General features: G+C 41.0%; 3 protein-coding genes across 3 annotated transcripts; 1 reads left to right on the top strand and 2 right to left on the bottom strand.

Annotated features, from left to right (window-relative positions):
• Window positions 1-214: 214 nt before the first annotated feature.
• HO133_009969 (uncharacterized protein) lies at window positions 215-1,581 on the bottom strand (the record flags this gene model as incomplete). Its single annotated transcript, XM_037300825.1, has 5 exons — window positions 215-262; window positions 314-804; window positions 865-951; window positions 1,012-1,468; window positions 1,519-1,581. 5 exons carry the CDS (start codon window positions 1,579-1,581, stop codon window positions 215-217), a joined length of 1,146 nt encoding a protein of 381 aa, XP_037153642.1.
• Window positions 1,582-5,685: 4,104 nt separating this feature from the next.
• Window positions 5,686-7,840, bottom strand: HO133_009968 (uncharacterized protein; the record flags this gene model as incomplete). Its single annotated transcript, XM_037300824.1, has 7 exons — window positions 5,686-6,249; window positions 6,328-6,446; window positions 6,529-6,554; window positions 6,618-6,675; window positions 7,158-7,447; window positions 7,492-7,545; window positions 7,701-7,840. 7 exons carry the CDS (start codon window positions 7,838-7,840, stop codon window positions 5,686-5,688), a joined length of 1,251 nt encoding a protein of 416 aa, XP_037153641.1.
• Window positions 7,841-9,563: 1,723 nt separating this feature from the next.
• HO133_009967 (uncharacterized protein) lies at window positions 9,564-10,916 on the top strand (the record flags this gene model as incomplete). The annotated part of the gene is made up of 4 exons (XM_037300823.1): window positions 9,564-9,725; window positions 9,784-10,274; window positions 10,345-10,418; window positions 10,534-10,916. 4 exons carry the CDS (start codon window positions 9,564-9,566, stop codon window positions 10,914-10,916), a joined length of 1,110 nt encoding a protein of 369 aa, XP_037153640.1.
• Between the last annotated feature and the right edge of the window lie 5,991 nt (window positions 10,917-16,907).

The raw sequence follows: 16,907 nt of genomic DNA, 5'->3' as shown, positions 1-16,907 counted from the left end.
TCTAGGTGCTGCTACCAGAGTAGAATTGCCGGCTTCTTTATACTGGGCCTTGTAGGAAGCGCTTTAGTAATCAAATGGACTGACGCGCCTGGCCTGGATATACGGTGTTTCTATCAGAAAAGAAGAAGACATAATCGTTACACTCATGCGGGATACCTATAGCCTGTGTATAAGATGTTTTCACCGCAAATAAGAAAACCGTTACACTCGTTATTCACACAAAAGACTCGGCGGAAGGTCTCGTAGTTGGCTGGCGGGGTGTCTGGACCCATCATTAGCTTCATTTACTTGCAACCAAGCTAGGTGACTTTACCTTCTCGGAATGGATTCTCTGCGTCACTATGATACCCGGCCCATGCAATGGCAGTTCTATATCGTCCCCTCGGTTATCAAAGCTTCCTTCGCCGTACCGAGATCGCCGTATGTGCGTCCTCACACCCCCCAGCACCTGCGACGGTATCTCTGGCAGCTCCTTACTTCTCGAGCCCTTAGTATTCCTGCTCCATAAGTTCCACGACGTAGAGGTGTCCTCAGCCGGGGTCCGGTACTTCAATGCTTGGTGTGCGACGAACAGGGCTCTGAATGCTGTAAAAGATACCACGATAATCGCAACGGCAGCTTCTATCTCGTACCACAGTAGAACCCATGAGGAGTCGACTCCGCCAGTGCTGGTGTTTGCGCCAGCGACCTTGATGATGGAGACGATCATTGTGCAGACACTGAGACAGAGAATGCCGCACAGGGCGAGTTTACGGCGGATGCTGATTCGAACATTCCAGAGGAGGAGGACTGGGACTGAGATGACTGATTCATTGGTCAATATTATCGAGGCCACTAGTCTCGATAACAAACGCCAAGACTTACGGAAAGCGTCCGTAACAATGTCCAGGATTGTGATGGCTTTGAGCACACCATTCTGCCTCTGATGAGCCGCTGGTGTCACGCATTTGACTTCAAGCGCATCAGTAAAGATCGCTAAGTGATCTTGACAAGGAAGAAGAGTTGACGGACCGAAGATTTCCTGGTTCCAGTAGGCACACACGATGAAGATAGCAAAGATCATGAGGAAAGCAGTAGGAATGAGAATGGCAAAGATGCACCACCACCAGACCATCATCTTCTTTTGCTGCCGGAGAAGGGCTCGGAAAAAGAACAAGAAGGAGAACTTGACGCTGACAATGGCAACTCCCAGGAGCGACGTGACAGCATCCTCCAGCTTCTCGCCCAATATGAGGGACGAGATGAAGTTTGCAGGGGCAGATTCCAAGCCGGCTTCCACAAGTTCCTCTGAGTAGAAGTGTGGTACGTCGACGTAGGTCATCACGGTACCGGCCAGGAAGGTGATTACGGCGAGCAGGAAGAAGCCATCGTCGACAGTGAAACCATGAGACTTGTATGTGCGGGCGCGGATGACTGTTCTGCCAGTTGCTACGATCAATGCTATGCCGAGCAGGAAGCCAATGGCAATCTGCGCTCGCGTGAGCTCAGATAGTCAGATGTGCCACTGTGCATGGTCACCTGGAAGGATGTCTGGCCGATCTTTGGAGGCGCACTCGGTGCTGCAGCAGCACTAGTCGACATCTTGACCCAAGATTTTTCTATTTACCGAGTATTGAGCGTGCGGACGTTGAATTGTGAAGTCGGATGACGAATGTTCATGACATGACGGAAGGCAAGAATATAAGGAGGGTAGAAGAAGGAAAGACGGAAGCGGCAAAGGTAATAGGCATAATTTGGAGAGCGCATTGCGATAACTCGTTGAGACACGGGGTCTTGACTCTCGAATCTTCATTGTGCAATGCGGGATGATGGTGTGTTGAGACTCTCCCATGATTGGGCAAAAGGAACATGTGGAATAAAGTGATCAACGGTCGGCGAAGGCGCGCATGAGGCACAGCGCTTAGCATTGTGTATCAGAAAGCTGACTATCTGATAAGCTGCATGTAAGTCGTATCTTGGGCGGCGAGTTCCGCCACTACGGTCAGAGTATGCATTGGGGAATCAGATCGGAGATCTGGATATAGTATGGCCGAACCCTCCCACCTGTTTGGCGGAGATATTTAGTTCGTATTAGGTTCGATTCCTAATGGCGCTGGTACAATGGTGTTGCGGTGCTTTTTATTTTCTCCACCCCTCCCTTCCGTATGGCTCGCTCCGAATGAAGTGGGAGAAGTCTCCTGTTGAGCGGAAACATGACTTGGTGTAGGGACCCGATCTATTCAGCTCTCCTTGAGTGAAGAGTCTTGACGCCTTGACCAGCAATCTCAGAGACCTTTTGGTCTCTCAATCATACGAAACTCAGGGCAAATCTTGTCAATTCCGTCATCTTCGCGGATCCGACTAAATCCCAAGTCGTCGGGTCTGCGAATTAGCGGCGAGGTAGACTTCGTTTGAAAAACTCGTTGTGGGTAAGTCCATAGTAGTGCCTGCGTCGTGAGTCTGTATGGCCTCTCTTGTAGTGACAGATGTACAAGCGTGGAAGTTGAGTGCAGCTAGCCACTCTTTCAGATGGAGAAGTCGCAAGTACGGAGAAGATGCAGGAAGAAGAGTGAGAATAACGGCGGGGCAGGAAAGCAAGAACCGAAAACCCAGGGCTTGATGCCAAGGCCCGCTCGGGAAGGCTAACTACTTATTCATAGCTTGTTCGAGAATGCTTGGCATTCCGGCACCCTGCCCCTGGTGCCCCCTCGGCCGTCGTTGAAATGCCTCATCAGCCTCAGGTGTTGCCCTGCAATACAATTCTTTTCAAGCACAAAGTCAACACCAAACTTTAACATATTCAGTCAGTCGAACTTCCTATTCACCTTTCAACCTTTCAACCTATCTCTTTACGCACTGAATCAAATCGAGCTTGAAGCAGCATCATTTTTCTCAACACATTTTCCAATGCGCGCTAAGACAAATTGAGGTTTTCAGCATGGCAAAGTTTGAAAGTCGCGTTAACACATTTTGCTCGGAGCGTCATGTCAGCAAGATCATCAACTAAACCTCCAACGTTTCTTCAACACATTACTCTTCAATATACATCGTAAGATGGAACATCGACACTGCTGACTTTGGACTCTGTCTTGTTTCTCAACACATTCTCTCGTACAAAAGATGGTCGAGCCGGGTGAGGGGGAAGCTGAGCCAGATTGTGTGAGCCTGCAAAATTCGGCATTTCTTCCTTCGACCCATTCTCAGTCAACCTCTTCAAGCGCGAACTCAAAACGCATAGGGAATCACACACGCATAATTGCAAGAGAATTAACAAAAGTCGTCGACAATTTCGAAGCTACCTGACCGTAAGTAAAGCATTGGAACAAGTGAGAGATAAAGGCGGCAGTCTTTATGACTTTCTTATCTGCCACTTCACGGGTAGTTGGTCAGCTCTTTGATGCTTTAACAAGGGGCTGTCATACCCTAAGCCGGGGAGCTTCGTTCGCTGTCCAAATATTGCGATAATTTGCTCTTGCCTTCTCGGGAAACGACATTCATATCTCAGGGTTGAAATACCTGCCCACACAGGTGTGATCTTACGTAGTACGAGTATGTAGCATAAGTCATGCATAGACGGCCATCCGAACTTTAATCTTTTCTAAGTCCTACAGTGGTAGCCCTATAGAACTTTGCGGAGAATCATTAATTTCTCCACTGTAGGACTTAGAAAAAATTAAAGTTCGGATGGCCCTCTATGCATGACTTATGCTACATACTCTTACATTATCTGCTCATCTGTCAGCTGGTACTTGAGATCCGGTCAGAATGATCAAGAAGATATACTCCTATGCCAACTCGGAGTACGTTTCCCGGCACTGAGTGCAGGCAGCAGCATTCTGGGCTCTGAGAGGATCTCGACGAGCTGAGGCAGAGGCGAAAAGCCTTTTCCTGGGAGCGAGACCTTGCCAGAGGACCGGAACGCTGTCAGCTGTTGAGTCTGAAGTCCAAACAGCAGTTGCACTCGCGGAAGCCAGATAAAACTTACTCACAACACGGAGATCGAAGATGTAACTCCGTCTACACTTTTAGGGATTCTCACAATCTAGGTATCCCGAAGTTATGAGTTGGCCGGCCCAAAACCAGATCGGTCCTCTTAGAAGACGGTATTTTTTCCCCGACTGAAGCCCGTCGAGCCATATTTCCCTCGCATCCGCAATCCTTCGCATACCTGTCTTTGTGTATCGTCTCCGATGATTTGTCGACAACTCAGCACGGTGGCTATATTTCACGGTTCAGCTTTGGCGGATGTATTTTCCAACACGCCCGCTGGCATACTGGATCAAAAGACCGGATACAGGCTCGAAAGAGCTTACACCTGTTCTACTATATTCGTCGAGATTGTGATAGTCTACGAGTCGGTAGGTTAGGCTTACCGGAAGCTCATAAGGGTTTCAACGATAAACACGAAAAGTCTCGAGAAGTATGAGAACCGCTTTGCTTTCGGTGAACAAACATGAATATTCCGAATCTAAGCTATATAAGTCTACCTTAGATCAGCGACGGGAAACATTGCTCTCCGTTCAACTCCTCCGCAGATATCAAAAAGTATTAGTGAAAGACTTCAAAGTCATTTTCCATAGAATCACAACGCAATTCTCCTCCTTCTGCCGATAAGAAAACCCGAATAAACGACGCGAATTTGATGAAAGAAAGTAGGTCTCTATATATTGCTCCGATTCGGCTGAGCATTCATCTGACTCTAGAACACAAGAATGGCTCCTTGTCATCATTGCCACGGAAGCCGCACGATATCGATAGAGTGCACTTGGTGTGGTGGCCAAGGCGGCGCAGACATCATGATAGTCTGCAATTCCTGTAACGGGCAAGGCCGACAGCAGGACCGCAGCGGCGCGGCGATTGAGTGCCCAAGGTGCCGCGGAGCGCGGCTGGTAGCATTATTCATACCGTGTCGCTATTGCGGTCAAGGGCAAGGCTTCGTACGTACACCTTGCCAGTATTGCAGGTGACCCGCTTGGAATGCGGCACCCGTACTAGTATACTTAGCTCTCAAGAGGCGAGGTGGGTCTGATAGACCTAGGTTGGAGAAGCTCGCGCGCAGAAGAGCGAGGGATGACATGTCCCACTGCGAGCATTTGCGTCGCGAATCTTTAGGCCACTGAATTATAACAGATCTGATTGTTCGCACCTGAAGAAATTCCGTTAGCTGTTTGTCTATACATGAGGACAATTACAGGTCGTTTCTCAGATGCCCTCCTGCGGGTCGAACTAACGATGACCGCCAACACCGCTCGAACACGACTGAGTGGAACGTTCGTATTGGCCGTCTTCTCCCGTTTGCAGTATGGGAGCTTGTCATAGACGACGTCCCGTCCAACACTTTCAACCATTCCCCCACCGCTGGTTTTCTACGATAAAACACTTCTTTCATGTGGGGAGGAGGGTAATTAATGGCAAAGGCTTTTTTTCACCTGGGAACATTTTCCGGTTTAGACATGTAGAGTCCTCGTGTGAAAAGACGGCATCCGGAGGTTCTACCTCTGGGCAACGACATTCAAACCATCTCACCCATTGACACTCACAGGTCTGAATGCCACAGAGTATCGTCGATGGTGGAAAGACAAATCTCCGAATGTCGCACCCATCGCTGAACAAGCGGCATTTCTACAAGCCCAGTCTTTGCGACAAGCGATCGGCTCAAATCGGCCAGAAAGATTCTATCCGCGCAAACTCCCACCCCATCCCAATCTACCATCTCCGTCCCACCTCCCCATCAGAGCCCCCCCCGCCCCCCTCCCCAAACATCAACCACCCCCCAATGATCCTGCCACTCCTCCTCCTCCTCCCTATCTTCGCAACCCCCAGCACCACCAAAGTCCTCCGCAACCCGCGCATCCCCTGCAAAGGGAAGACACTCGCATCCAAAACGCTCAAATCCCTCGTTCCATGCACCACCATCCTCTCACTTACCACTCCACCCTCCTCCCTCGGTCTCATAGCGCAGGTACCGATTGGATGATACTCACTGCTGAAACTGTTCCTCACAAAAGCCTTCACATTCTGCTCGTCAAGCTCATGGAAGCCTGGCTGGAAGACACGACCACCTTCCTTAAGATGCGTCGGTAGTGGTGCCGTGCCAGCGACTTGCTGTAAATGCAACATAGCTTGTGAGATGACGATGAGGTCGAGAGGGTGGGAGGGATAGTTTGGATCGATGGACGGGTAGACGGTGGGATCTGCAGATACGATATGTACACTGCCACGAGGAAAGGGGGTTTCAAGGTCTGTGAGCATGGAGAAGTGGTTGCCAGGCTAGAGGACAGGGTCCGGGCTGAAGAGGAGACTGGCATTGTCAGCGTGCTTGGGGGTTGTACTGGATGGAAGACAGACTTCTTGCAAGCCTTCTTCGTTGGCGTCGAGGAGCTTTTGGAGGATGAGCGCATCTTTCTTTGGTTGGCCTGAGATTTTGCTCCGAGATGGTGCGTGGAGAAGAGACTGTGGGATGGGTCCTAAGGATGATATAAGTAATCTTGCCTAAACATTTCTGTAGGCTTGTTTATTGACATTGGGGCAGAAAATGGTGTGACGAACCTTTGTTCAAAGCGACAAGAATCTGACTGAAAGAGACGTACGAATTGCATGTACCTGAGGCAAAGGGACCAGTTCGGTTCATAGCATACTCCGCAAGGGCATTTGCAACAAAGGTCTCGTTACGTAGCGATTCAAACGTGACTTCTCCTAGAGCAGCTTCGAATGCCAAGGAAAGGAGGATGTGATCCTGAAATTCTCACCCTTTTCGGACTCTCATATAGCACACTTGAACTGCCCTATGAATCGAGCAAGGACGCATTCCCTACTCCAGAAAGCTCAAGGAGATGAGGTGCTAGGAATGTTCCCGCGAAAAGGATAATTTCGCGTTGTGCCGAAGCAGTCGAAGTGTCGCCGCAAACAGTGAATTGACGCTGGTGGCTACCAGAGGCGTTGTAGAAGCAGCGAAGACGACTTTGGTGGTGAAGGCACCGGTAAGAACCTTCAGGTATGGTCTTGCAGCGGGGGGTTTGCAGTATGCGTTACTGGCACAGCTTCGGGTAGCATTGGTTTTATCAACAGTCATCAACGTCGTGTAAGCGCCAATTGCAATTCCTTCCTTCGCATCACCGGTAGAGTAGGACCAAGGCCCAGGCTCTTATACGTGGGCTCCCAAGCTTTGTAGAAATTACCGTAAAAAGATGAAAAGAAGTCTTGGACCGGGCTATTTTCACCATGAAGATGCGATCCGATGAAGGTGGTGTCGACCTGTTCCGGTACACTAGTGGGTGGAGCGTTGTAGTTCTCCGATTTGAGGAAGTATGGGAAGAGTTCCTTCCAGAACCGCCCAGGATTGCCAAGTTGGCCCCAGTCGTCGATGTCTTGTTGAGACGTGTGGGTCCAAGAACTAAAACTGATGGCGCTAGATCCTTCAAGCTGACTTTCGACGCGGATGGTCAACAACGCGATCGTTGCCGTGAGTCTGGGGCACTGTGTCGAAGATCCAGTCATTCCGGGTTGTCTCACATGGTGGGCGTGAATCCAGGAGTGAGGACATTGGGATCATCAGTTCGGTCGAGGCTGTGCGCATTTTGAGATCAGCGTAGCTTCTTCAAGGTAGGTAGTTGAGCTGCAAGACAGGTCTCGATAGTTGACACCTCGATTGATTCCCGAAACATGTTTTACGACTGAACCTCAAGACCAAAAAGGAATGGTCATTCTTTAAATATACGTACCCGACCTCAAAAACGCCGACAGTAATATCTGGATCCTCCGTCAGCCGCGCTGCCAGCGTGAGGCCTGCAGTGCCACCTCCGGCAATCAAGTAGTCGAAATGAGTAGCTGCGGAAGAAAATGGGTCAATATGAGTAGTCATGTATCTCCAAAGCTATTATGATGCTAAGGAAACGGCCGTTGCTTCTTTCGCCTTGTCCAGGGTGCACACATCGATATACGGCACCGATAGTGCTTCCCTGAATGCATACATGGACTGCTGAGATGCGAAGCTCGTACAGCCGGAAGCAGAGAGTGCGAAGCGAATGGGCACCGTGGGGCTTACCCACACCCTAACAAGTGTTTCCCCGGCATGTCAGCCACCGCTGCGTGCGTTTACCGCTAGCCATCAGCAAATCAACGAAAGTCTTTAGTGACAAACGACAATATCTTATCTGTGGAGTGGACCTGGTCCACAATCTAAAACCTGAGACTGCACCAATTGCCGCAGAAATGTTATAGAAACCAATGTGAACAGTAAGCAGCCTGCAGGTCAGCCACATGTGGGCTAAACAGGGTTAGCTCGGCTTGAGTCTCGCTGCAGAGATGCCGTGCATGCCCGCATGCCAAGGTGGGCAATTGCCATCAATGAACTAAAGCCTGCATGATCTGCCCTCTTTGATTGCAATCGGATTTGTATGCATCACCGGACCTGCCTGAACTTAGTCATTGAAATTCTCTCTTGTGCCCCGCCTTCGTATGAGCTCCTAGACGTTGAGAGGGAATTTTTTCTCGACCTTGCCCCAGCCGCCTTGGGAACTCGCTGTACTGGGGTTAAAGAGGCTGCATTGAGCACTCCAACAGGGACATCCGGAGACCGTGGACGCATGATTCAACTTGCTATCCATCAGAATCGGAGGCTGTTTGTATTTGTTGACGCCCAAGCTAGTGGGTCCTTCGAAAAATTCCGGGGCCAAGGATGATGTTTTTGGGAGCGAACTCGAATGCCACCAGGCATTGCTGGTGGTCCAACAGCCTTACGGAGGTCTGCACCAAAGTTCCTGGACAACGCTAATACCAGCCTTAGCCCTACTCTCGGAAGACAATACTGTAGTAGGGGACCCTAGAATATATCCTGGGAGCGCATGAACTGGATTTTAGGGATCTTTGACATTGCCTGGGTGCAGTTCCGAAATACTTCTAAGCGCACCCCTCTAGGTGGGGCGTTACCCGAGATCTTGGCGCAGGAACCTTGGCGTCCAGGCAATGCGACTATTTTAGACGACATAAGCCCACCGTCCATGCAAAAGCATTTGTCATTGTGCAGCAAACCGCTGTGCCCCGACGGAAAAAGCATAGGGTTCTTAATGGGGACTTTTCGACTACGCCCATACTCAAAAGATGTCAAGCCGGATCATGATTATGGATCACAAATGGTATAAAAGATTGTAAAAAAGCCGAGGACTGTTAACCTAAGCCAAGCTTAGCAGTATGCTTCGCCTTCTATCGAATCGCTGGTGCCAAGAAGTACTGTTTGTGCGTGCTCAGCCCATTCGATTAAAGGAGCGGTGAGGCAGGAATACCCTGCCCCTTATTCAGCGTTTTTCATCCAAAACGCCAACAATGCCCATATTGCACGCAGCAAATCCTCCTTGTATCGTGCGTCTAAGAAAGGCACACCAAAAACATGATCGTAATTCTGGTCCGGTCGAATGCAAACCTACGGCGAAGGATTCCGCCCTCTGATTTGTCGGGTCCATGAAAGAATCAGGTGCGGTTTTTTAGAACGCCGGATCTACAAAAGGGTGACCTCCCTTCCCTGAGTTTTCCTCGCAGCTCATCGTTCGCTTCATCCACTCCTTTCGTTTCTCAAACCAGGTGCTAGTATGGCCGTATCGCCAGAACCGTCTCGTGGACCGGGGCTCGCTGCACTCTGTATTGTTATGATTGTATTGTCTACCTTAGCAGTGATTCTTCGTATTTGGTCCCGATTGACGTCAAAGAAGCAGAGATTCTGGTGGGATGATTGGTGTGCCATTATGAGTTTAGTATGTGTCTAGACAATGCATTTTGTTCAACCAAAACAAATCACTAACTGATCTGGAGCCGTTGGTGCTTGCAACGCTATCGACGATACTCTTATTAGTCCCCACCGGTCTTGGCCGTCATAAAAGCCAATTTGACCCAGAGAAGCTTTCCTTAGCCCTTAAATACAGTTACGTACACGAACTCCTCTACCAACCTGCAATCACAATGCCCAAATACTCGGCGCTTCTATTCTACGTCCGAGTCTTCGAAATCAAATGGGACTCGCGCCTCTTCCGGACGAACATATTGGTCTGCGTAGGCCTCGTCACCGTGTGGTTCCTCTTCTCGCTTCTGTTTGATGTCTTCCAATGCACTCCAATACAGAAAGTGTGGGCCCCACTGATCCCAGGACACTGCATCAATACCTCCCATTGGTTTCTGGGGCTTGCAACAGTTAGTGTGATCATAGATGTCTACATTATGCTTCTGCCCTTGCCAATACTGTGGAGCCTGCACGCGGGGCGCAAGCGCAAAATGATATTGACGGGGTTCTTCTTTTGCGCTTATTGGTAAGTAATCTCGCGTGGAAACGATAACAAATTACTCCGGTAGCATTTACTGATTTATAAAACTCCACAGCGTGATCACTTGTTCGCTCGGCCGCGTGGTAGCCATTGTGCAGCTCAACAAGAAATCTGACGGAGACTTGTTATGTACGTATTGAGCAAAGAAACGAATTCGCTGCGATGCAGAGGCGTTACTGGTAACCAGTGCGTGCTAACCGGGCACACGATTCAGGGAACATCAGTACCTTCTTCTATTGGACAGTGGCCGAACTAGCCATCTCGATCGTGAGCATCTGCCTCCCGAATATGACTCAGCTACTCCGCCGCGCGCATCAACACGGAGTCTCAGCTTTATTCACGTGTCGAGAATATCCAGCTGGTACGGGGAGCCGTTCGAAAAAGGGGCTGGCGGGCTTTGCGTTGCTTCAAGGGAACAAGGGAGGGTTTCAATGTGTCGTCGGCAACGATGATACTACGCTACTCGCTAATAACGATCCATTGATCAACAAGAAGGACCAAAGCGGTCTGTATAGGGCGAGTGCATCTGCGCAACAGTCTGAGGAGGGGGCGATTACTGCTTTGGGTCAGGTACGCCAGCGGCACGACATAGACGTGAGAGAGAATGGAGGCTGGGCCGTGGTTTGATCTGGGGTGTCCACGATTTTTGCGAATGTTCCCAATACCCAGTGTCAAGGCACCCAGCCATCGAAATTGGACTTCAGGAAATTCATTGGGATGAATCCGTGTAGATACGAACAAACATGTCCGAGGACTGATTCTCCTGTCCTAAGACCTCTCGCCAAATCAGGAACGGCTGTTGCAGTCGACCTCTGACCAGGGAAGCTACTGCTCGATTGACTCCAAAGTATTTGCCAACAAAGCTGTAGCGTTGGTGAATTGTGTGAGGCGGAGACGAGCGACGAGGGATATGCGTTCCCGAAGCCCGGCTGGATTTTGAATCGAAGTTCTTTCAGTCTTGAGATACATAAGCAAGACTCGCCCCTAACACGGTACCTCAAGTCTAATGTTCTCAAGAATAAGAAGCTCACAAATTTCGATGGTGCGTTCTACTAGTGAGGTGCTAGAACAGGACACCATTGTAGATAGGGATGCGGATTTGTCACATGACACGTGACGTCACGTCAGACCTCCTTCGTCAATTAACTGTCATAGCAAGCCAAATGACCGCACAGCAAAAGGTTTTGTACGCGTTGAAAGATTTTCACAAGGGAAATTTTTAGGGCTAAGACTAGTGGATATCTAGGCGTCTAAGACAATTCTTTGTCGCCTACGAAGCCTAGTGGTAGCTAAGAAAGTAACCTACTTAGGCTAGCGTGTCATGTGTAATGTTAAAGGGATGTCAGCCTATGACGGTCAGATTACTGTCATAACTCATAAGGGTCAAATGTCAGTCATTACGCACCCCCAACTATAGAGTAGATTTTCCAGAACACGGATTTAGGGAATTTATTCGCGGGTAATCGTTTCCACCCCCATTTGCACGGGCTGGCAACGAGATCCACCTATACGTGGTGCCGGCTACGAACCCTCTGACAAAGATTCTTATGCCTTCGGGAGTCTACTTTACACCTGTTTAATAGCTGCTACGCGTTAATTAGATCTCGACTTATTAGCTATAATAGATATAAATTTATAATTCGATATATTAGAGAAGCTAAGAGATCTTAAAAAAGTATATATTTATATATAGATATATAATCGAATTCTTTAATTACGATAACGATTAATTATATATAAATAAAAATTAAATAATAAGATATATTAAATCGAGAGTTAACGCGTTTCTTTTAAAGAATTCGATATTATCGATATAATAATAAGTTTTATCTCTCTTAATTAACTTATATCTTTCTTTCTCGCTAATTAATAACTTTTCTCTAAATATTATAAATATTTAGCTTCGACTATAGACGAGTCGACTCGTTTATAAAAATTATATAAAGATTTTTTATAGAAAAGAGATTAGATAAGAGAGCTAAATCTAATATACTTAAAAAATATTTTCTTAATAGCGAAGTTAGCGAGTAATAAATAATAATAATATATCTCTTAATTAGCTATTAACGTATAAATAAATCTTAATTAGATTTTATATTTCTATAAGAATCGAAGCGAGCTCTTAACTTCGATTTAATAAATATTACTATTCTCTCTCTTATATAATAACTAGTATATATAAAAGAATAAGATAGAATTAAGCTTGAAAATCTTAAATTTATATATATAGTTAATTATAAATTTAGAGTTACTACGCTCTTTAATTAGATCGACTAAGTTATCGCGAGTAAATAAATTAGCGTTCGTAATTATTAAAAAAATAGGATAGTCGAATAGCCCTAATTAAAAAATAGATATATATTATTTAATTTCAGAATAACTTTTTTATTTTCTATTAAAAGTCTAAGATTTATTTTTAAATTATAGAACGAAATATAGGCTTTTAGATAGAAAAAGAATTTTCAAATTTAGTCTTATAATTATTAAAGCGCAAGGAATTCAAAATATCGCTTATCAAAGTTCGCTCGACAGCCGGACAGCCCTAATTAAAAAACAGGTACACATTATTTGATTTTAGAATAACTTTTTTATTTTCTATTAAAATTTTAAGATTTCTTTTTTAAATTATAGAATAAAATATGAGCTTTTAGAATTTTTATTTTTTTTAAATTTAGTCTTATAATTATTAAAGCGTAAGGAATTCAAATATCGCTTATCAAAGTTCGCTTACTAAAGATCGCTCACCTATTTACTCGATAGCCCTAATCAAAAAAAAAATTATAAATTTAATTTATAGGCCTTTACTCATATATAATAAAATACTAAGTATCTAAGTATATATAGAATAGAGAGACTAGAGCTCGACTCTAAGAAACGAGGAAAAAGCTTTAGAGTATATTATAGAGTATAATAATATCTAATTATAATAAAGGCTTTAAAATTTCTTAATATAATATATATAGCCGTAGTTTTATTATAATTATCTATCGTATCTTAAATAAAATACGAATATCGAATATAGTCGTAAGATCGAGTGAGTAAAAATAATTATATTCTAGACTACGTCTTTTAATAGAAAGGGGTATAAATAGAAGTACGGCTCTTCGATATAGGAATTACACACATATATATATACTTTTATTTATACGTTACCCTTATTTACACGCTCTTAAATTCGATAAATTCGATATAGATAGCTATTACTACTATAACTATTACTACTACTTATTTAAATAGTCTACTATTATAATCTATTATGATAATTAATATATAACTCTTAAAGTCTTAAGCTTATTTAGAAGCGACTAGATAATATAGCTACTAAGGAAATTTAAGAAGTAATTTCGAAGTATATATTATCTTAAACTACTTAGTTTTATAAGAAAACGTATAATACTAGAAAATGCGAAATCTTAAATTTAATAAGTCCGATTTAATACTTAAATATCTACTTCTTATTAAAATTCTATAGTAACTCCGTATAATAAGAATTAATAACTCTAGTTTTTTCTTACTATTAAGGCTTCTATATCGAGAAATTTAAATTATTATTTTTTAAATCTTATCGATCTATTAACGCGTAAAAATCGTATTTCTTTTACTCTATTAGATATATTACTACGAAGATACTACTTAGTTTTATAAGAAAACGCGAAATACTAGAAAATGCGAAATTTTTAAATTCGATAAATTCGACTTATATGACTACTACTATTACGGCGTATATAATTATTACTATTACTTATTTAAATAGCTTACTATTATAGTCTATTATAGTCTATTATAATAACTAATACTACGATATTATAATCGCCGTCTATAGATCTAGTATAGTAGATATCTTAGTCTTAAACTTAGATATAATCTATTTTTATTCTAACGATATATATATCTAAGTTAGTATTTAATATTTCGAAGACTTTATTATAGACTTTATCGTAGTAATAATAATAAGATGAAAGAGATAGACGAGATAAGATAGTAGAAGAAGAGGTAGTAGAAGAAGAGGTATAATTTTCACGAAGTGGTAGATCGATAAGGTCTAAAAAACGATGAATTAAATTCTTCGATATAGAAGCCTTAATAGCAAGGAAGAATTAGATTTTTTTTATCCTTATTATACGAAGCTACTATAGAATTTTAGTAAGAAATAAGCATTTAAGTATTAAATCGAACTTATCGAATTTAAAAATTTCGCATTTTCTAGTATTTCGCGTTTTCTTATAAAACTAAGTATAGTAAAGACTATAACGAAGCTCTTAGTAAAGCGAATAATAGTAATCTTAGTAAATCTAATATAGAAGATATAGTAGCTATTTAAATACGTAAGTAATAGTAATAGCCCGCTATATCGAATTTATCGAATTTAAAAATTTCGTATTTTCTAGTATTATACGTTTTCTTATAAAACTAAATAGCTATTTTTAAAGATACGAAGAGAGATAGAAGTTCTATTAAGAAAAAGGCTACTATATCTCTCGTATTAGATCTACTAATATTACTAAATCTCGCTTTATTATAGTAATAATAGCGAGATAGATAATAAGCTACTTCGCTATAGTAGCGAGCTCTATCGACTCTATTAAAGACTTTATTAAAGGCTTTATCGTAGTAAGATGAAAAAGATGAAAAAGATAAAAGAGGTAAAAGAGGTGAAAGAGGTAAGAAGATAGTAGAAGAGAAGATATATTAGAAACTTAATGATATATATAGTAACTCTATATTGTAGTATAAAGAGAATACTATCTATATAGAATTATTATAAGTATAGATTTTATAGTAAGATAGAAAGATCGAAAGGCCTTAATATATTAAGTCTAATTAGGCTATAATATAAATAAGATTATTAAAATCGTAATATTATTTCTCTCTTTAATTCGAAGCTTTAGCGATAACTATTATATAGTAAATATCGATTTTATAGAAAGTATATCTAGATATATACGAAGTAATATTCTTAAATATATTAACTTAATATTTCGTAACGAGTTTAAGATCTTTTTATAAATTAATATAGCTATTATAGATTAATAGCGCTAATAGAGAAGACTATTTTATAGATCTTTTAAATAATAAATAAGGGCTAACGGCCTCGAGATAATAATAATAGAAGTCTACTATTAGATTCGAATATTCTATTATATTTATAAATAGTTACTAGAATAAATTTTCCTCGCTCTTAAAACCTCTATATTTAATTTTATATATTAAATATCTTCTCTTACTAGTTAAGAAATTTTATTTTTATTTATTTAATTTAGATTAAACTATTTTTTTAATATTATAAATTTTATTTTCTTTATTAATGTTAATAAATAGCTGCGAAGACTTAATTTATTTTAATAGTAAGTTACTATTATTAAGATATAATAATTATAAATAAAAGATAAAGTAAATATTATTTATAGAAGTTAAAAGTTCTAATTTATAAGCGAAATTATTTAAAGCTTTAGTAATTTTAAATAATCTAAAATTCTTATAATCTAGTAATTTATTAAGGCGTATAATTTTAATATTTCTTTTATTAAGTATAATTATATCTCTAATTTTAAATTTTAATATCGAAAGTCGATAATAGTTAGCTTACTTCTTTTATAAAGTTTATAATTATTCGAGTTAACTTCTTAAATAATTCTTTATAATATCTATTCTCTTAATAAATTTATTAATTAATTTAATATCTCTTTTCGCTCTTTAATTAGTAAATTAATTTTAAAGAATAAAGAATTCTATTTTTAAGTAGAAACTATATTCTTTAATAAGAAGAAATAATAATATATCTAATAGAACGTTTTTATTAAAATTAATAATAAATCTATCTAATTATCTTAATTATAATTAATATAAACTTTAAAATATTACTTTAAGATAGCGTTAGCGTTTTTTATCTATTTATTAATTTTAAAATAAAATATAGTAAAGAGTTTAGATTTAATTCTAATTCTTTTATATAGTTTTCTTTAGAAATATATTATAAACTAAATACCTCGATCTAAAATAATAATAAATAAATATTCTTTCTCTCGCTATATAAATTCGATAAAGATCTAAACTATTATCTTTATTTTCAAAAAGTCTAAAAGAATAAATTTCTTCTTCTTATTAAGTCTATTTATAATTATTATAATATATTAATAAAAGCGTCTATATCTAAGATAAATAGATAATAATATAATAAAGTTAATAAAAATATCTTATTAGTACTATTCGAGAATAAGAAGAAATTTAAATAGATCTTATTTACTCTCTCTATAAGTCTTAGATCTTTTATAGATATAGTAGCTCTTAATATAGCGAGTAATAAAATCCATTATTTTTAATTAATAGTAAAACTTACTTACTTTATTATAGATTAATAATTTATTAATATAATCTTCGAATAGAGAGTTATAAATATCTCTAATAATTTTAATTCGTAATTCGAGAACGTTTAATATATATAATCTATTATTAATATATAATAACTCGTTATAAAAGTAATAATTACTTAGTTTTAATTTAAGATTATTCTTAATTATTTTAAATAGTAACTTTCTCTATTTAGATATCTTTAATTAAATAATTTCTTAAGTAATATTATTATAATTATAAGCGTTTTTTATTTAATATAATAATTTA

This window comes from Letharia lupina (genome assembly GCF_014066315.1).
Source record: "Letharia lupina isolate WasteWater1 chromosome Unknown contig_8, whole genome shotgun sequence".
NCBI classification, from domain to species: domain Eukaryota; kingdom Fungi; phylum Ascomycota; class Lecanoromycetes; order Lecanorales; family Parmeliaceae; genus Letharia; species Letharia lupina.
This window is presented reverse-complemented; position numbering and strand designations above follow the sequence as displayed.